The 20333-nt window shown below is 49.9% G+C and overlaps 7 protein-coding genes across 7 annotated transcripts; 2 read left to right on the top strand and 5 right to left on the bottom strand.

Moving 5' to 3' along the window:
- Nucleotides 1-432: 432 nt before the first annotated feature.
- PEX2_019720 (cytochrome c oxidase subunit VIa) lies at nucleotides 433-1226 on the bottom strand (the record flags this gene model as incomplete). The annotated part of the gene is made up of 5 exons (XM_016739247.1): nucleotides 433-478; nucleotides 640-647; nucleotides 707-866; nucleotides 937-961; nucleotides 1043-1226. The coding sequence occupies 5 exons, from the start codon at nucleotides 1224-1226 to the stop codon at nucleotides 433-435; spliced, it is 423 nt and encodes a 140-aa protein (XP_016599186.1).
- A 337-nt stretch (nucleotides 1227-1563) lies between these two features.
- On the top strand, nucleotides 1564-3802 carry PEX2_019710 (DNA-(apurinic or apyrimidinic site) lyase APN2; the record flags this gene model as incomplete). Its single annotated transcript, XM_016739246.1, has 6 exons — nucleotides 1564-1591; nucleotides 1662-1674; nucleotides 1733-1778; nucleotides 1833-1935; nucleotides 2015-2790; nucleotides 2840-3802. 6 exons carry the CDS (start codon nucleotides 1564-1566, stop codon nucleotides 3800-3802), a joined length of 1929 nt encoding a protein of 642 aa, XP_016599185.1.
- A 1490-nt stretch (nucleotides 3803-5292) lies between these two features.
- On the top strand, nucleotides 5293-6363 carry PEX2_019700 (Mating-type protein MAT alpha 1; the record flags this gene model as incomplete). The annotated part of the gene is made up of 2 exons (XM_016739245.1): nucleotides 5293-5686; nucleotides 5735-6363. 2 exons carry the CDS (start codon nucleotides 5293-5295, stop codon nucleotides 6361-6363), a joined length of 1023 nt encoding a protein of 340 aa, XP_016599184.1.
- Nucleotides 6364-7563: 1200 nt separating this feature from the next.
- On the bottom strand, nucleotides 7564-11430 carry PEX2_019690 (putative cytoskeleton assembly control protein Sla2; the record flags this gene model as incomplete). Its single annotated transcript, XM_016739244.1, has 12 exons — nucleotides 7564-7650; nucleotides 7715-8929; nucleotides 8987-9136; nucleotides 9188-10233; nucleotides 10295-10479; nucleotides 10535-10592; nucleotides 10648-10728; nucleotides 10822-10979; nucleotides 11058-11133; nucleotides 11233-11250; nucleotides 11320-11366; nucleotides 11423-11430. The coding sequence occupies 12 exons, from the start codon at nucleotides 11428-11430 to the stop codon at nucleotides 7564-7566; spliced, it is 3129 nt and encodes a 1042-aa protein (XP_016599183.1).
- A 695-nt stretch (nucleotides 11431-12125) lies between these two features.
- Nucleotides 12126-14982, bottom strand: PEX2_019680 (SMP domain-containing protein; the record flags this gene model as incomplete). The annotated part of the gene is made up of 2 exons (XM_016739243.1): nucleotides 12126-14433; nucleotides 14513-14982. 2 exons carry the CDS (start codon nucleotides 14980-14982, stop codon nucleotides 12126-12128), a joined length of 2778 nt encoding a protein of 925 aa, XP_016599182.1.
- Nucleotides 14983-15778: 796 nt separating this feature from the next.
- Nucleotides 15779-17187, bottom strand: PEX2_019670 (trans-hexaprenyltranstransferase; the record flags this gene model as incomplete). The annotated part of the gene is made up of 2 exons (XM_016739242.1): nucleotides 15779-15940; nucleotides 16006-17187. The coding sequence occupies 2 exons, from the start codon at nucleotides 17185-17187 to the stop codon at nucleotides 15779-15781; spliced, it is 1344 nt and encodes a 447-aa protein (XP_016599181.1).
- A 553-nt stretch (nucleotides 17188-17740) lies between these two features.
- PEX2_019660 (proteasome regulatory particle lid subunit RPN3) lies at nucleotides 17741-19809 on the bottom strand (the record flags this gene model as incomplete). Its single annotated transcript, XM_016739241.1, has 3 exons — nucleotides 17741-17884; nucleotides 17955-19249; nucleotides 19326-19809. 3 exons carry the CDS (start codon nucleotides 19807-19809, stop codon nucleotides 17741-17743), a joined length of 1923 nt encoding a protein of 640 aa, XP_016599180.1.
- Between the last annotated feature and the right edge of the window lie 524 nt (nucleotides 19810-20333).

Below are 20333 nucleotides of genomic sequence, written 5' to 3'. Positions count from 1 at the left end.
GGTATGAAGTGAAACGCATGACCAGACATATTTTCATCATTCGAAATATATGATGTAGGCCATTTGGAGCACCAACCGGGATATGTGTTTTCTTCAAAGAGCCTGGTCGCAATATCTACTTAGCAAGATGGGCGACTACGATTACCAGCCGATGCAACCTTGGAAGCATAGTTCGAGACAAGTAGATATAAGAATGATCCAAGAGGAAACAAAAGAAATAACAGCAAGAATGAATGTAGACTAATACATAGTAAGCTTCACCTCATTCTGTCAACTGGACGTTCAGCCCCCCAAGCATTTGACTGTGTTTCTACTGCAGAAAGACAGTGTGGTATATGTACAAGGAAAAGCCAGCCCTGGCACACTCAATGATTTCCTGGCGGGATTCGAATGGAAGTCTCGAGTATATGGGAGAATTGTGAGCGACCTAATTTAGGTGGCCTTGTCCTTGTTGTGGTAGTTGACATCGGAGTTCCAGCTGTAGATGTTAGGTTAGTTCTAGTTTTCAAGGGGTGCCATGGTGAGAGAATATAATGCTATCCACTTAAAAGCAGTTCATCCATCTGAGGTTGCAGAAACTAGCCGTTCTGCAAAACAATGCCTAGTATGTGGTGGGGGGTCGGGGAAGTCGGAACTCACAAGATGGTCTATTCCAGATATAGATTAGCTTCAGCCTTCAACACATAGCATTATTGGATGCACATACCTTATCGCCGTCTCCCCAAGGGAAGTTCTTCGTGCGGATGTTCTGGTAAGGGTACTCGGTGCGCTCCTCGAGCGGGGCCATGTGCTCCCAGTGCTCCCAGTGCTCGGACCAGAGGTTGTAGGCGTTGATACCGCCACCAATCAGGCAGGGAATCACGGCACTGCGAAGTGATTAGGTTTGTCTCTGTTGTAAGGGCATCAAATCAAGTGTTAATCTTGGTTGAAACGTACAAGATGGACAGCTTGCGCCAGAGGTCTGTACAATCATCGAGTCAGTAACGAACATTTCAATGGCCATGCGACACAATCAATTGAGTTCAGTTATGGTGGTACGTACCACTGGTAGAAGCAGCATGGTGCTTGACGGCAGCTCTCTCGCGGTTGAATTCGTTGTCAACGATCCAAGAAGGCTTGGCCTCGGCACTGTTGAAACGGCGCTGGATGGTGGAGCGGACCGGAGCGGAACGCATTTGCTGCGAAGCACGCTGGGACAGACGACCAAGATTGCGCTGAGGGAACATGGTGGGTGGTGCTAAGGAGTTCTTTTGGTGGTGGAGGTCAAAAGTGGTGCGATGAGTTCCAAAGCCGTCTTTAGCGTATCCCCGTGATCTCCCGGATTATGTAACCTGATGTCATGAAGCCTGATATCTGAGGCAAGAACGAAGAGCTATCACGTGACTGAGATCCGATATGTATGGACGTCGGGATGCTTACTCCCGCAACCCATGACCTAGATTAAACAAATAGAGGAGGCTCTAGTCCTTGTTTGACTCGACTTCTCCATTGGTATATCGGCCTCTATTGATTATTTACATTGCAAGAAATGCTGCCTTGTCCCCGAATACACTAGCGTCCAACATGGGATTCCGCATCACCACATGGAATGGTAAGTTCTATCTGAGTTGTTAGGGGCATTTGGAATGGCGAATATATACCAACAGTGTATCACTTTCTAGTCAATGGTATACGGTATGAGAGAAAGAGAAAGTTGCTAGTTGAACCTGTTCAACACTAACATAAAAAAAAGAAACCCGTTCTCCTATGAGCCATGGAGAGGAACGCGCACATTTGAGGTAAGTGTGTGTCCTTCAATTTCCCTGAGAATGTCGAGCTCATTCGGTCCGAAGTCCATGTTTGATATACTAGAGGCGGATGTTGTAATTCTCCAAGAAACCAAGATTCAGCGCAAAGACCTCCGCGATGACATGGTCTTGGTTCCAGGATGGGACTGTTATTTCAGTCTCCCTCGAGTCAAAAAAGGCAAGCTACTAGTCCGTCGCTATATAAACAGAACATTAACAGCTTTTAGGGTACTCTGGTGTTGTGGTTTACACGCGTAATGCCACATGTTCTCCAATAAGGGCAGAAGAGGGCATTACTGGAGTTCTCTGCCCGCCAAAATCCTCAACATCTTTCCGCAATCTGCCAGAAGAGCAGCAGATTGGGGGGTATCCAACATCCGATCAGCTTTTCAGGCCCACTATGACTCCCGAGAGGCCTGACTCAGAAGAAGAGCAAGAGGATGTGAGCTCGGTGCCTGATATCACAATCGATGCGCAAACCCTTGACTCCGAAGGGCGCTGCGTCATTCTAGAATTTCCTGCATTTGTCCTCATTGGTGTATATTGCCCTGCCTATCGGGATGAGAGCCGGGATACCTTTCGCATGGACTTTCTCAATGCCCTAGATTCTCGAATCCGCAACCTGATTGCGATGGGGAAGAATGTGGTCGTGGCTGGTGATATCAATATTTCAAAACAGGTCATTGATGCCGCTCATGGAATTGAGGCCATACGAAAAAGTACGATGACAGAGGAAGAATTTATATCTGCCCCTTCTCGACGTTTATTCAACCACTTGATATCGGATGGCGTGGTTATTGGCGAACGTGACAAAGGCAGGGAAAATCCTGTCCTCTTCGATGTTTGCAGGTCATTTCATCCAGATCGTACAGGCATGTATACATGCTGGGATCAGAAGCTCAATGCTCGACCGGGGAATTACGGCTCAAGGATTGACTATGTTTTATGCAGCTTGGATATGCAGGACTGGTTCTCTGACTCGAACATTCAAGAGGGATTGATGGTATGGGCTTTTCTCCTTTGGGTTGAATCATTAATTGACTGCTTTATAGGGATCAGATCACTGTCCTGTGTATGCTGTCATCAAGGAGTCAGTGAATCAGCCCGCAGGCGAAGTAAACATTCGCGATATTCTCAATCCACCGGGAATGTTTAAGTGTGGCAAGCGGCAACAGGAATACTCAAACGAGTGCGCATTGCCTGCTTCGGGGCGTTTGCTCCCCGAATTCGACATTGATAAGCGCAGAAGCATTAAAGACATGTTCGCTCGCAACCCAGTCAGCATCCCGGCGGGGCCGGCTAACATGCCCACAACTCAAGTCACGGAATCTACAGCCATGCACACAGCGTTCGGATCCACTGGCTCGGCCAAAATGGGCTCTGCGCTTATCCCTGAGAGAGATCAAGCCCCTCAGACTGTTTCTCGCAAACGCTCCCAGCCTTTACCTATTACATTCGCAAAACGCTCCAAGCCCGCCATATCGACGTCTTCTGGGGGCTCTACGTCAGGGCAAAAGACATTAACGGGCTTTTTCAAGCCAAAAGCGATCGATGTATATGAAACTACCCGGTCACAGATGGTCTCACCGCGACCTTCGACACCATCCCCTAACTGCAAACCATCAGAAATTCCACGAGAGAAAGGGAAGGCTCTAAGGATCAATCTGCAGCCTTCGGAATCCCAAGAAGACACCATAAGGAAGCGAGCCGACACTTCTACTGAATTGCCGACAGCCAGCAAGCTCGTCGATGACACAATAATTGATCCAATTGTTAGCAAGGAGGATTGGTCAAAACTTTTTACCAAGAAGCCCATTCCACCATGCGATGGACACCAAGAGCCATGTATTAGCTTGACTACGAAGAAACCTGGAATGAATCGCGGCCGCTCCTTTTGGATTTGTCCCCGGCCATTAGGGCCCAGCGGAGAAAAGGAAAGGGGTACGCAATGGCGGTGTCCCACTTTCATCTGGGCCAGCGATTGGAACTCACCAGTTGCGACACAAGAGCAATAGTATGCATGTCTTGGGAAGGGGACATTCCTCGGTAGTCAACAAATGAATATTGTACAACCACATATCAATTTTCAATTATTATGGCTGATCTTTGTACGCTCATTGCGGATTCAATAGTTGATTGGATACCGAGTATCCCTGACAATCCAAATATAGTACCTTCTAAGACAACCTGGGTAGATTTACACATACATACATAACTAATAGATAGTAATTCCAAAATTCTAAAGCCCTCTTGTCCTAACAAAATCCGTCTATCAACCAGTAAGACAATTCGTAATGCTATTTAAGAGATGTCATCTACCAAAATAGCAACACGTAGCGGGCACTCAATAACCCAAACTTCGCTGAAGACTTCTAGGTCCTTGACTGTCTTAGATTTGAAGCACTCGACGTTTGCCATCTGCCATTTCCATCCCTTCCCCCCACCCCCCGATTCCTTTTTTTTATTGGTCGCTAATTTCTTTGTCCTTATTGTTCTTCTTATTTTTGGCTTTTTTTAATTGTTTACGTTTTGATTTCTTTGTTTGATTTCTTTGTTTGATTTCTTTGTTTGATTTCTTTGTTTGATTTCTTTGTTTTGTGTTCCTATACGTATTGCATCTTGGTCAGACGCTTGTTTGCGTACTTTATTTATCTTCCTGTGGCTATAGGGATTTTCGAGTAAAGATTCATCTTGGTACCTTTTTGACATTTTGGTGGATGGAATTGGGTCTTAGGTTTCCTCCTATATTAATCTTGGTTTTTTTTATAGACCTTATATCCTCTACGCAGTTAGAAACAGACTCACTAGTTTATGTAGGTAACCTTTGGTATTTGTTTTAAGGTTCCGAGGTGACCTCTGGGTGCGGGCACTAACCCCCGGATCTGCAGTGCCACGTGGTAGAACTGGAAGATCCACTTACCCGACCTACATATATACCTACCTATCGTAACACAGATCTAGTACAAATCGAAATCATATTTTAGTGAATCATCATAGTATGTCAATCACTGTAATTTTTGGATAGAGAAGCTACATATTTATTAAACAATATACAGTGACGATCTAAATGGTGGACCTAGATATCCTGAATTGACACAGCACGATATAATTGTCGAAATGGTACTTGACGCCGAGGTGACTTTTCCCATAGCCTTACCCCTCCATAATCTTCCTTTGTTCTACTTTTACTATTCCTAATAAGGAAGTCCTTCCTAGAACGAGACATTGTGATTGGTGTTGCTGCGCAAACAAAGAAAACACATGTTTGTCACCTGCCTTTGTGATTGGTGTTGCCACTAAACAAAGAAATCACCCAACTCGTCGCCGACCTTCACCCAGCTTATTCCTCAACCTCACAGCTCCTATATTTGTTTACCTCCCACCTCGTTTCTTCTCTTCTTTCTTCCCTCTCCTCTCTTCACCCTTCTCTTTTTTTCCTTTCACCCCACACCTTGTTTCTTCACAGATATCCTCTTCATTCTGAACCCTTACTACATTGTTCAATATGTCCACTCTTGCTATTTCCGTCCCCTCGGGACATACCCCCACACACCTTGAGATGCTTCTGTTTCGATACGTCGAAACCTTGTCCTTCCGACATGCTCTTAGGGTCCTGGAGCGTTGGCCTGAGAATTCTCCCGTTGGAGAATATGCATCTGATGTTCTACGTGAGCTTCCTGCAAACTACTTCCAGCAGCCTCGACTCTTGCCCACCGGGCCACGCTTTGTCTACACCAATGGCGTGCTGGAACTGAAACGTATTGATGAAGCTTTGCCCATGCAACAAATCCACCCAGACTCAACCACCGGATGTGTTGGTACTGCGATGCAGGATGTACTCTCCCCTCCCTTGGAGCAACGACGTCTCCGACCTCTCAATTCGTTCATGATATTCCGGAGTAAGTAACATCTTCATGGTTATTTATTCATTTCTGACAGTATTTTAGGTTTTTGCGCTCCCATGTTTCCCGGCGTTCCCCAGAAGGTGAAGTCGATGGCCATCAGCGAAATGTGGCAAGACGATACCTTGAAGTCCCACTGGGCTATCCTTGCCAAGGCGTACACGATCATTCGCGACCATTTCAATGTCGACACGCCTTCCCTTTCTACCTTTGTTGATCTTTGCCTGCCTTTGATGGGTTTTCTGTCTCGTCAGCAGTATCTCGCCTCGTCTGGTTGGATTATCCAGCCCGATGGGAACAGCCTCAGCTTGCGCAAGATCGGCTCGTCAACCTTGAATACTATCGTTACGCCAATTATCTCTGTGGACCAAGTTGTGCAACACTGCACAGACAACAACTTTGCCCAGGAGCGTGATGAAGAGTGGGACAAGCACATTTCCGAAGATGGAGCCGTGTTCGCTGTGGAGCCATTGTTCTCAGCCACTATTCCGGAGCCTCAGAACTGGGTACTCGGCGATGTTCCCCAGTGGCCAATTGAAGAATTTGAAGTTGATGAGATGTACTCCACCCTTGATACCGAGCGCGACCACGGTATCCCTGCCATCTATGACCCAGACAATATCTCTCATTCTACTACGATGGCGACCCTTGATCGAATCTTTGGGACCAACTAGAGCTCTCAAGTCTCTACTTATCCCTACTGTGCTCTAATTTTGCTGCTTCTCAATCTCGACCCAGTTCAGCGACACTTGATATGACCATCACCTACGAATCACAATCAACAATGCCATTACTTTGTCCGTCTTCTTTCGCTGACCGGTCGCCCACGAGCATACACGGATCGCTTTCACCAATCAGATGCTCAGATGCGCTTTTTCTTCTTCACTCAAAACTCATAAAACCCAAAAAAAATTGAAAACAAAAACTCTTCGAAAAAAAAAAAATCAGTTCAGTCCCCTTTGTTTACCGCACAATTCTCCTGTATTACTAGCTGCTTTTCCCCTGCCCAATTGTTCCAGCTTTCGATTCTTCTGTTTTCGCTCATGACAAGTTCTCAGGAACTGTGCTGACTGGCTTTCTTTCCCACGGGGTTTTCCAGACGCTCTTTTCTTGCAACGTGAGCATTTTTTTATGTACTTTAAATTGCAATTCAATTAGTGATTTTGCTCCATCTACTTTCCCGCTTATAGCATGTAAATCATAAATAGATACGTAAAGACTCGTCTCCAAGATACGGTCGCATCCTTTTACATCATGGGTATCCAGTAAAATATTTTGATAACCAACCATTCCTCCAAATCTCATATTTCTTGGATTCCGAACCAGTCATTATCATTGCCTCAGTCAAAAGTCTATTTGAGTCTACATTTCACTTTGACCTTGAGGCTCCGAGCACCCAGCGACGTCTAGACACTCGGTTCTTTGTTTGCGTGCATGAGATGACGTCTCGATACCCTCTGTTGATAGCCGCCGCTAATCGGGTCCACCCGCGGATCGGCATGCATTGCATCTATGGTTCCACCAGTCGGGTATGGAACCAGGCTTGGCATGCAGCCTCGAGCAGGGCACATGGAGGAGACCTCGGGACGAGCCGTGCATGCGACCGTGCACTTTACAAGGTTGTCTCCTGGGACCAGAACATAGACACAGATGCAAGGGGAGTAGATCTACATACTACGATGATTTAGGGAACTGGGTAAGTTGCTTGCATTCGCTATGGGAAATTAAAACAAGATACTAACTACGGGGTTTGGGAAGATGGCCCAGGCCGAAGAACGCAAAGTGCGACACGGACGAAACAGAACTCCTCAGGATTAGGATGCGGAATATACACAGACAGCTAAGAGCGAAAGACACCACAAACGACGATTTCCCTAATCCTCCTGGTATGAGATCTTGCGCATTTCGCCCAGACGCTGGCGGGCGCGAGCGAGACCGTTCTCGAGTTGGAGGATTTCGACCTGTTGAGAGGATACATGTTAGCATTGGGTGGGTGGAATACAAGGGGAATGAGACGTCACATACCTGCTGCTCCATCTCGCGGACCTTGAACTCGTGCGAGCTCAGCTTTCCGTAATCTTCTCCCTCGTCACCATCACGGTTCTTCTCCTTGATGATGTCCTGCACCTGTCGTACAAGGGCACGGCAAGCGGCACCGACAGCCTTACTGGCGGTCTCTAGGCGATCCTGGGTCTTGCTCATGAATGTTGCCTTGACGCGACTGGCTGCGACAAGCTGGGCAGTGCTGGCTGCAACATCGTTGGAGGCGACAATAAGTTGCTCGGGCGAGTTACGGCCTGAGATTACACCATCAGCGGTCTCGATCAATGTGTTGGTCGAAGAGGCAACTGCTTTGGCGGCAGATATCAAGCCTTCCGTCCAGCGGTTGTTCTTCTTGTAGAAAGCAGTGCGAGACGAGCTTCCGCGGCCTTCACGAACAATCTCCTGCTGGGTCTCTGTGGCGGCCTTAATCAGCTCTGAGATTGCGTTGGTGACAGCAATGGCGGCGGCAAGAATAACGTCGTTGATGCGCAGCTCGTAGGTCGAGAACCCATCACGGGGCTTATTTTTAAGCTTAGCCAGACGCTGGGCAGCTGCGTCAATAGCATCAGCGGCCTTGAGCAGTTCCTGGTCAACAAGGTCACCCAGATCACCACTGGTGCTGATTTTGCTATTCTTCGGAGCGAACGAGTCAACCAGCTTCGACAACGCCTGTAGATCACGCTGGACTTCGAGATTGTTGTTGATAACAACATCGGTCTTCTGCAGTGGTTCCAGACCTTCGAGACGGAACGACTGCAAGCCACGGAAGAACCGCACGGTCGCCTGAGCAGACTTACGTGCAGCATTAACCAGGTGATCCGAGCTCTTATCGTCGGTCGCGAAGCGGGTAAGACCCTTGGTGTTGCTCAACACATCCGAGACAGATCCAGAGAAGATGGATACTGTGCGGATGATCTCAGCATGGGGACTGTTGGGGCCATCGGCAACAAAGTTGTTGAAAGCCGTGGAGAACTCGGTCGCAGAAGCCGACGCCTTCTCAATCTGTGAAAGAACATATGGAGGAGAAGCATTTTGGTTACCGGCCTGCATGGACGAATCTAGCTCATACAGAGCGTCATCGACACGCTGCACACCAGTCTGCAGCACAGAGTCGATGATATCGTTGATTTTAGCGACTGTGCCGTGGAGCACAGTGTCAATCTGGCTATCTAACGCATGGTCGACATCGCCTTGGCTCTGCAGTGGAACATGGTCAGTATGCAGACATCACATATGGTCAACATCAGCACTTACCAGTCTCAGCTCCTCCAGTTCCTCAAGAGCCTGGTCCATACCAGCCTTGTACACCTCAATCTCCTCGTCCTTCTCGCGAAGAGCCAGGTCAAGGTCTTCCTGGCGGTCATTGTTGCGACTAGAATGTTCGTCCAATGCGCGCGTTTTAATCTATAAAGTCAGTATGAATCACAAACTTAGGCAATGTGGACAATTACTCACTCGAAGGGACTCTTCTAGGTCAGCCATCTCGCGGTTATACTTAGACAGCAAGGACGAAATCTCGGTGCCCTTTGAGCGTTCTGCGTTTTCAGCACGCTCAAGAGCCATGCGAAGCTCGCGCTTGATCTTCTCCAGGTCATCCTTGTTGGTTCCCGTCAGACGGTCACGGTCATGCAGAGCACGATCACGTTCCCGAATCATGTCAGCCAGCTCCAGGTTCTTGGTCTTCAGCTCGCGCTCCAGCTTCTCTCGTCGTTCAATTGCCTCTTGTGCGGAAGCTGCCTTGAGCTTGAGGCTCTTGGTGGTCTGCAGAAGATCGAGGTGCTCTTGTCGGAGCTGCGAGTACAGCTTGGCCAATGCCTCGTACTTCGATCGCCAGGTGTTCACCTGCTCTTGCAGAGATCGAATCTGATCGTCCTTCGAGGCATTCTGCAAGTTCAGGTTCGAGTTCAGGTGGTTCATCTGCTCCTCAACTTCTTTAACACGGCGGTCATATTGCTGCAGCATCAGCTGGTCGCGCTCATACTGTGCACGGGCGTTAAGGTTCTCCTGCTCCAGCTCTGCCAGTCGGCCTTGTGTCTGTGTCTGGTACTGGTCGCGGAGAAGCTGCTCCTGTGCCAATCGCTGCTGTTCCGCCTGCAAGCGCTGCTGTTCCTCGAAATCGTTCTGGGCTTGCTGTTGGGCGAGGACTTGCTGGCGTTGTTGGTCCTCCCACTGCTGCTGCAGACGTTGCTGCTCCGCCTCGTACTCTTCTTGCTGGCGTTTGGCTTCGTTTGTCCAGAAATCATTGATCGGCTCCGGTTCGGCAGAGGCCTTCGGTGGTGGCGAGGGCTGGGTTTCCATTTCTCTCGCCGGCCGTCTGGGGAGAGCTGGGCGATCGTCATCTTCGGCAAGCAAACTAGGCGGATCTTGTGGCAACTTCGGGATTGTAATGAGCCCTGTCAGGTAGCGTAGGTTGGAGCATTCATAGTAGAACCGAACAAGACGGTGGTGCTGGGCATCATATCGGCCTCGGAGTGGCTCGAGAGCTTCGTCCTCTCCGGTGGCTGCAGGAAACATCAGTCAGTGGCCATCGAACGAAAATTACAAGATCTAAGAGCAACATACTTGTGTGCATGGCTCGCAACATGCTGGTAATGAACTTGTAGATGCCATAACTCTCCTGCACAAGTGGCACCAATGCCGAGATTCGACATTCATTGTTCGTGCCGGACTGGAAGTTCGAGAAGATGAGCTTTTGGAAGGAATCGATTTGATCTTGCAGACCCATCAAATCGCTGATGGTCTCGTAGCTGTATAACTGTCAGCACTTCTCTCCATAGAAGCAAAGACCAGGTATGTACCCACCCTTCGTTCGGGTCGTTGATTGACTTCAAACTGATGTATTCTTCATACTCAAACAAGCCTGCTAGTGTCAGATACCAGCCCTTCATATAATTGCGCAACTGTAGATGACATACCATTGAATTCAGGGTGATTGCGGTGGAAGTTCAGTTTCGCCTCAAGGAAGAAGACGTACTCCCGAATGAGCGGCGCATATCCTATCAAGAACTGTCAATATCCCGTCCGTCGCATGTGTTGTAACTCCTCGGGCAAAGAGAAATTGCGCAGTTGTCCTGCGTGGGGATCCATACCTCGAACGCCGTCGCCTCCGACTCCTCGCATCAAGCTATCAATCCAGTTTGTATGTTGCTGCGCCTCACGGACAACCGTGGGGTGACCCTCCTGGAGAACCTTGTGTATCGTGATCAGAGCCTTGAATGTCTGGACCTCGTCGGCGAGGACGGGCTGCCTGTGAACAACGAAACCGCGTCAGCCATCTCGAAAACAACAGCCTGTTTCCATGCCTTCCGGGTATCCCGAAACGTACACTTTCATGCCAGCCCAGAAAGCCGCCGATGACTTGTGGTCCCACGTATAGACGATGCAGCTCCGCACATGTTTCCCTGTAGGCGCGGGGGATGGTTAGTTCGATTCGGACGGTATAAAGCCGAGATGGCATCAATCGGTTCGATGGGGGTCAATGCAATCTGATTAGAACATACGTTTGGGAGCGGTTTCCTCTGTTGTGAGATTGTCAGTCCATCATGTCCGCTCTCCCGCATCGGACTCATCCCCGATTAACAACTTACCAATACTAGTGGCCTTGCGGATATTGATGGCCAAATCGGCCTCGGTCCTGCGCAATCCCTTATCAGACAAGCACTCTCAAAATTCCATATCGATCCTACTTACCGACTCATCGTGGCCGTTGGGGTGTGTGCTCAGGGGGGAGGGGGAGTGGATGAATGTCGGAAAGGTTTGTCGCGTTGACAAGATCTCGAACCCGGACAGCGCACAGACGCTAGAGATAAGTTGCGCTGACCGGAATAAGCGGATAATTCGAATCGCGAAGCAAAGAGAATTTGGTGAAGCACCAAAAAAGACACACGTGGGAGTTCGAGCAATGACGTTGATGGGGAACGGGAAAGCTGGCGCCTGTCGGGAGTCTTGGCGACGCCTAAGCCGATACGGGTTTGGGCCACGGCTTGGATTTTAAGGCTTTATCCTTTACGAAGGCTGTCTCGGTCTACGCGTCAAACATATATGATGTACACACTGTAGGTCAGGCAGCAGGAATAAATGAGGTATCTATCTAGGCCAATCTCTACGGCATGCTTGGTCTACTTCGTTCGAAACAACTTACGATTGACATGGATATATTGGATCTCGGAGGATTAGCTACAAACATAAAGGAGACACATAGGGGACTTGGAATATTCGGTGCGAGAGAGCGAGCGCATGTAGGGATAACCAGCCTGACATGGAGACTTCTGTCCAGCACAGCAATATGGCCAAGCAATCAAAAGGTCCAAAGGGTCTCGTCTTCCAATTCGATAGTTGCATACATCTATGTGAGCCAATCCCCTCTTTCGTGTGGGGGCGAAGGCAACGAGCATTACAATGAGGGTATTTCCACCCTTCCAGTAGATGGCAAGGCCTCATGACTGCCTGGGGTTGAAGAGGGCGCCTGGTCAACAGAGCGCAGCGATTCAACTCCAGACAACTCTTCTTGCTCTTCAGAATCATCCTCAAGCTGTTCAGCCTTTGATGATGTCTCACTCTCGACAGGAGTCGGGGCTATCAGACTAGAGTCTGATTCCGGGTCCCCAGGGGCCGGGCTATTTGGCTCAGATTCTTGAGGTGCCTCCACCACGAGCAGTTGATCAGTGCCTTGGTCATTCTGCATTTCAGGGCCCATGGGTTTCCTGCGAGGTAAATGTGATTGTGGGAGCTGTTGCTCTCCCGTCTTGGGGCGTTCAGGCACTGTGTGTGCTGCCACGGGTTTACGCTTGGGCAATGTTCCTGAACTCCTCTTCAAGGCATATTTGTCTGGGCGCGGTAAGGGTGTTCCAAGTGGTGGATGAGGATGACCACGCCCAATCGGTTGGTTAAGCGTGCCTGAAGGAGCCCGCGGCGATTCTGGACTGTTATTTGGGTCACCTTTACCAAACACGCTCCAGCTCCATTTCTTGGCTGCGGCAGTGGCTTGCCCAAGAGTCATTGGACCGGAAGACTTGTCATCGGAAGATGTAAAGGATTTGGTGAGGGTTTCAATTGTGCTGCGTCGTGGAGCTGTGTCGCTGACGACAGATGTAGCGGAACTACCTCGAGAGTTTCTCAAGCTGGAGAAGGTCCCGCTCTCCATGCGAGTAGAAGAAGGTCGTTGAATAACACTTTCATGAGAAAAGCTAGCGCTGTCAATAGAATCCGCAACCAACGACTCGCGGCTATGGACCGCATTTTCTGGCATCATAAGACCACCTGTAGGTGGCGAGGTGCCTGGAGTTCGCTGCGGGGATGCAGGCGGGGACCGGCTTGATATCTCTATCATGGCGTTTGTTGCATGACTCCTTTCTTCGCCTTTGTTCTCTGAAACAGGCTTGTCAACTTTGGCATTGTCTGCTGTAACTATCGGGTCTGCAGCATGAGAGAAGGTCTGTGACCGAATAGCTCGAGGCAGCGGTGTGATTTCCGATCTCTCGACACCAGTGGAAGTTGCAGTGGAACTGTTCGATTGGTGATCCGATAGGGAAGATTTCAGCCCTTTGCGCGACTTTTTCTTCGCCGTTCCGGACTCGGAAAGAACAGGCATGCTCATCGTGCGATCGTCCTTGGACTTGAGGACCTCAATGGAATCACTAGCAATACTCTTCGGGGTCGGGGGAGCTTCGCCAGATTCATCGGGTATCTCCGGTATCTCTACCTGAGCACTTGACTCTGGAGTGTCTTGCTGCCAGATACCACCGCGGAAAGCTTGGCCGAGGGAATTATGGAAGGGAACATCGTCCCAGAAAGGCAGAACAATGCTCTCTGCCACTGCTTCGCGGATCTTACTCTCGATTGTGCGCAGGATGAGGCTGTATGTGATTTGTTTGGAGCTGACAATGGGTTGGATGTCCATTTCCATCTTCGGCGTGGTTTCGAAAGACATCCAGATGCGATTGCTGGGTGGGGGCTTGAAGCGTACCAACAAATGGCCTTCAAGTTTCTTCAACACAACGGCAAGGACAATATCGACCTCTCTAGCCTTGAACCGAGGACCCAAGTCAATGCGGACAGTCGCCGAGATCTCGACCCGGAAATTTCCAGTGTATTGGATATCGGCCTCCACACAGCAATTACCGTCCACCGTCAAGTCCTTCAGTCTTGGGTTGGTGATAAATGGAGCCCCTTCGCCCATGTCAATTCTCTGCAAGCCGATCTTGCTAATAAAATTAGGCTTGTTGGCACGAGAGATCTTTTTGACGATCTTACTCCGCACGATTTCCTCCAACTCAGGTGTCCGGTACATAGCTAGGAACCACCTTCCAAGGAAAGCATTGATCCAACGTGTCTGCAGCTGCTCTTCAGAGGAATGCAGGCGCTGAACTAATGTGACAATATGCTTTGTATCAAACTCTTGGTGCTTGGGCGGGCGATCAGGCGAGTCCCACAGCCGGTTTTGGTTCTGCAGCATGGCGATATAGAAATCCTCCTTCTCAGACAGGTTTTCAGAGAAGAGATAAAACGGCGGAGTTGGCCCTCCTAGATCTCCGAGCGAAGCCAGTCGCCGAGAGAGGCATATGGCATTTCTTTTGAGCCACAGCTCTCCTTCTGGGATATCACCTTCTCCGGCGGAAATGGTCACATCGTGGTGAGCAAGCGAAATGACATACCGCACCTCGACCTGATTTACGTCATCGTAAAGCATCAAGTGGCCATGTCTGAGCACCAATCAGCCAACGTCAGCAATCAGCCTTTAAGTGATAAACAACCTATACATTCAGACAAAGAGAGGCATACCGGAGAACAATGTAAAAGACATTCCGCGCCCGCTTCGTGGTCTTTCCATTCGCCTTCGCCGGATCGATGCTAGGTGCCTGCTTTCGATCGAATAGACTCCGGTACATAGTCTGGTACACGCTAGGGCTTTCGGCTGCAACGACTTCCCCCGCGGGGGTCGTTCTCTCGGGGGGTTTCCCATTCACACCACCGGGAACATATTCACGACAGACAGCAAAGTATCCAGCAGCGACATCAGACTCGTGGGTGCGATGGAATTTCTCTGCCAGCTGGTCGGTGCCGGACTTGAGACTAAAGTCGTCATCGGTAGGTTGGCGGACGGGATCGAGCGCTTTCTCGCATGATTGCAGCGGTTGCGGTGCAGATGGAAGAGTCAGGTAGGCGTAGAGGATGATTGAGGACAATACTAGTGGAATGAAGGTGATTCCACCGAGGGCGTAAACGAAGAGGAAGCTAGCGAGCGAACCCATCGGGAACCAGTCGATCAATGCGGGCGGGTCGAAAGCTCCATAGTTTGGGAGAGCGACCTCCAACAGCTAAGATAGGACACGGCAAAGGAAGAGAGACCGGCTCCAAAATATAAAACGAGCGAGATGAGGGACAAAGAATTATCGCAAGAGAGTAAGTTGAGATACGAAGAGTTGCAGCTTCCACAGGCACGGGATGACGGAGGTGCTTGGTACCTCGGCATTACAGGTTCGGTATTTGTATTTCTTCCAAGTTACTCGATCTAAACGCATGTAATATTGTATTTATTTTGTAATTTACATACTTGTTGTATCATTACTTGTAGCTTCCCTTGTACCCCGCCTGAATCGACCAGCTGTCAGGAACGTGAAAGGAACTTTTTGGAAATCAACAACCTCACCTGTTACTGTTCGAGTCGGTGAGTTGGTTCAAATTAAATTGTATATGGTCGTTCTACCCCAAGCTAGATACTAAAGGCTTGAATTCAGCAAAAGTGTCGATACTTATTCTCTTTATGCAGTGCAACAGTGACTTTTTTAAGACCCACCGAGCTTATACCAAAGCGCGTGATAAGGGTCTCATACCTAAAATACAGAATCCTGCATTCTACATACAACATAAGGTGAGAAGAGAAGAAAATCTTTCTATTGGTGAAGATCAAATATATATCCAACCATCTAAGACATCTAAGTGTACACAGGCATGTAGAGAGAAAAAAACACTATCACCTGAAGAAACAACAAGGAATGGGCAAAAGCTGAAAGACAAAAATATGTGTACATGGGAGCGCAATCTCCTCTACTTCCTGCGATTCATGGTCTTCTCGCACATCTCAATCAGGCCGGTCTTGGCATCACTGTCTGGGAAGTCGCTGATGGCGGCAATGGCCTTGTCGGCGTATTCCTGGGCCAGAGCACGGGTCTGCTCAACACCATCACTGCGGTAAACGAGCTCACGGGCCTAATGGAAGCAAATAGTTAGTATCATCATACCAAGCAAGTTCACACGCCATTTTGAACACTCACCAGCTGCACATCACCCTCCTTGCGGAACTTTCGTCCGACCAGAGGACCAAGTTCCGGGTTGCTCTTCCACGCAAACAAGAGTGGCGCAGTAGCCAATCCAAGCTCCAAGTCTGCACCAACAGGCTTGCCCATCTCCGCCTCAGTGACTGTGTAATCCAACATATCATCAACAAGCTGGAAAGCTAGACCCAAGTTGCGGCCATAGGCGTACGAGGCCTCGATCACCTCCGGGGCACTGCGTCCCAGGACCGCAGCAGAGCGGCAGGATTTGCTGATCAGACTGGCGGTCTTCAGGTAAGTCTTCTGGAGGTAGTAGGCAAGTGTCTCGTCGGTGTAGACAGGTCTCGATTCATCTTGCGCAGTGTTCTTCAGTTGCATGAACTCGCCCTCCACCAGATTAGCGATGACAGTGGCCATGAGTTCGGTGACCTCGGGATCACGCAGACGAGCCAGCGCTACCGAGGCACGCCCGAGCAAGAAGTCGCCCGCCAGCACGGCCATCTTATTTCCGAACGCTAGGTTCGCGGAGCTATTGGCGCGACGTGTCACGGCATTATCGATGACATCGTCGTGCAGGAGAGATGCTGTGTGGATCAACTCCGTGATCTCGGCCAGCCGCCGTTGTGAAGGTAGGATGTTGTCATCTCCCGAAAAGTCATATTTGCTCTCAGCGTTCGGGGCTACGAGCGGGTTCATTTCTGGGTTGGCGTCTTCGAGGATAGATGGCGCACTGAAGGATGAATCGACGGGGCTCGGTTTGTCCGTGTAGGTGTGGTGCTTGCGAGGGTCCAGGGCTGTCGCCTGGGACATTAGGAGGACAAGCATGGGCCGCATGTGCTTACCCTCGCTATGAGTGTAGTACTTGGCGACCTTGTCCAGCGCTGGGTGACCCGATCCAAGCAATTGTCGGATGTTCTTGGTGAGGAACTTGAGCTCTTTCCCAACCATTCTCAATGGGTCGACGGAGATACCTGGAGGCGCCTTCGGCATACCCTTGAAGATGGCCTGAGCCGCTGACACAGCAGCTCCAAATGGCGAGGCATCCCGCCGGCGCGTCGGGTGGTATTTGCGGGATTGGAGAGCAATATGCGCGAAACGGAGGTCATCGCGGAGGCATTGGGAACAGACAGTTGTTCGTGATGAAAGGATCAGCCCGGTGGCTGATGCGGTTCGAGCTCCCATGCTCAATGCGAGGGCTCTTAAATTATAAGCGAGGGAATCCAAATCAAACCATAGGAACCCGATCCCAGGAAACGATACCGATGTGAGGTGTTTGCGGAGTACAAGGACGAACAATCTTGCGGGCGGGAAGATTTCGAGCTCTCTCGGGTCGGCACGGACCCGGTGCTACGCAACCAAGTATGACTCGGCGGCCTGTTATCGACACTTATGTACTCTTAAGAACAGCATCAAGGGGATGATAATCCTAGGGGGGGATTACAATGTACAAGCCATTAACCACTCAGTTGAGATACGATTCTAATAAAGGCACAGGGCAAGAAATAATTCCAGTATAATAGACACAGAAGACTGCGCCGGCCATCTTGGTCCTGCATCCTGCAGATTCCCCTTCGTACACATCCGAATAAAGAGCCAGAATAAGGAAAACAAATTGCACAATTAACACACGGGTGGAAGAAGGCCGCTACGAGGTAGAGACCCATGCATGGGACCAGTGCGGTAGAGGGGGAAGTAAAAAAATGCTGTATCGATTATGGAACAACCACACTCCTCTTTAAATGGCATCGAAATCACCACCGGCATCTTCATCGTCCATGTCTCCCTCCTGGATCTCCTTGGCAAGCTCGCGCTCTCGTTCCCGAGCTTCTTGGGCACTCTTGAGCTCCAGGCGGTGCTGGTTCATGGGGAAACGCATAGCCTGCGATCAGACGAGTCCATGTTAGTAATGGCAAAAAAAAAGGTTCAGCGAGGGAGATAGAGTAACATACCTTAACACTCTCATCGTGGAGGGCTAGACAAGCGCGGATACGCTCGTGGAAGGCCTCGCCAGGTTCTCTAGTCGCGTAGATGTCACCAACTTCCTTGCTCTTCATGAACCCGTGCTCGTGATCAAGTGTGGCCTCAATGACACCATCCCGAATAGCCTTGGCCACAATGTACTCCGCAGATTCTTCACTGTCAAGTCCAAGGCGAAGGCAAATATCCCGCAGAGAGATACGGGAGTAAGACAGCGACATCATGCGAATACCGGTCTTGATAACATTCTGTCGCAAACGCAGGATCAAGGTGTATGTGCCATCCTTCCGGAAAGTCTCGCTGTGAGTGTTGACAATGTTGAGGAAACCATCCAGATCAGCAACACTGACTGCCTGAGAAAGCAACAGATAAGGGTGCATAGCCCGTTCCAAAGCCGGCTGGCGGAAGACTGCGCGGTCAGGAATATCACCCATCAACAGCTCCACAACGACCAACAACTTATGGGAAGCCTGGTAGAACCCACGAGCAACCGGGCTGGCAGGTGACTTGCGGGTAGCACCGATCAGATGGCTGTGGGCCTCCGTGTATTGCAACTGGATGGCACGGATGCGGCCGAGGTAGAACATATAACGAGCAATCTGATTGTTAGACGCAGCCACGGGGAATGGGTTGTGCGAGATCAGTAGATCTGCCTGTGAGATATGAGACGTGGACAGATAGTTGCGAAGCAGCAAGGTCATCACAGTAGCCTGCGTATCGACATCTTTCCGGAGCACAGCTGTGCGCAGTGCCGCCAACAGTGGCTGGCGGATAGTGGTAACAGCCGCTGCGGGAGAAGGAGGAAGCGGAGCGACTTGCTCGAAGAAGAGAGAGTAGTAAAAGTACACGCGGGCGGCGAGAGAATCCAGCGTACGGCGGTTCAGTGCGCGCAGGCGCTCGATCAAGCTTGTCGAGAACTGGACTCCCTTCTGAATCTCCCGTTGATCGAACAAGTATATCTGGACGAGAATGGAGAGATATGCATCCACCTCAGCAAGGGTCTCCTTAGGGATGGGCTTCTTATCCGAGTCAACTTCCATCTGCGAGCTAGCTGGAGCATTCTCGAAAGCATTGGTTTGGCCAAGAGCTTCCAACAGGAACGAGGCGGTTGAGCTAGAAGCGGAATAGGTATCCACAATGACTTCGGCGAGGACCTCCGGGGTGAGGTGTTTCCGCATCGACGATATCGATCGGAGAACACGGAGGGTAAATCTAGGGTCGAAGTGGGCAACGGCTCGCTCGAGCAAGGTGAAGTTGAATTTGATGTCTAAACCCACGCCGAACAAAGAGGCATTCATCGTTAGAAACCTGGGCTTATTTTCAGCAAGAAGAACTAGACGAACCTTGAATCGCCTTGGTTGTCGGGTCGACCTCGGGCTCGGTATTCTCGACATCACCATCCTCCGCACCTTCCATCGTCACATCCTCCTCCTTATCCTTGCCGGAAGATCTGGAACCCTTAGTCGGGGGCACTACAACAGTCATCTTCTCGTTACTTTTGCGGTCCTTGCTGGTGTTGGATGAGGATGTAGGCGCACCTGCCGTATCCTCTCCCATCTCAACATCTTCGGATCCATTCACACCCTTCTCGGTTGACTTGGAACCATTCGTATGCGACTGATCATTCTCTCCCATGCTGCCGTTTGATGCGCCCTTTGCGTCTTTCTTGGTCGGAGCTGACTTGGCCTTATTGGCGGCGGCGCGAGTGGTGGGCGCCTTGTCTTTCGCACCCGAGCTCTGAGCGTTCGAGGTTGCCTTTTCACCGTTAGCAGATGAAGAGGTGTCGGATTTATTGTTTGATCGCAAAGAACGCCTTTCGGCCGGCATCTTTCTCAAGCTATCGAGCTCAGCTGGGCAGCCACCAAGCTATCGGAAGAAGTAGGGGGAAGGGCGAGTGAGCACGATATGAAAACAGAAAGCAGAAAAGCAATTTATAGAGCCAAGCTGCCGATATCACGAGTATGATGAAGAAAAACTGGTGCTGACAGATGGATGAAGTGGATGGGTGATGTGATGTCAAGAGATGGGATGAACGGGCGCAAGAGACCAGATGAGCGCTTAGTCAGTGGAGCTTACCGGGGCGGACTTAACTTGGCACTTTTGCTATCGAAGCTGTTAGAAAGGCGACAAAAGGGCATTGAAAAAAAAGCTACAAAGAGAAGAGAAACAACATGTAAATCAGAATTAAATTGGCGTTATCATATTCAGTAAATTTCAACGTGGCTAGACGTGGTTGCTGATACACAGACACATTCTGAATTCATGCCTCAGGCATATATGCAGCTTTCCGAGAGTAAACAGTGCGGTGCAGTGTAGACCATTCAATCACTCATCCTTCACGATCTAGAACT

This window comes from Penicillium expansum, assembly GCF_000769745.1.
Source record: "Penicillium expansum strain MD-8 chromosome Unknown contig52, whole genome shotgun sequence".
NCBI classification, from domain to species: domain Eukaryota; kingdom Fungi; phylum Ascomycota; class Eurotiomycetes; order Eurotiales; family Aspergillaceae; genus Penicillium; species Penicillium expansum.
The sequence above is the reverse complement of the archived record's forward strand: the minus strand, read 5'-3'. Positions and strand labels throughout refer to the sequence as shown.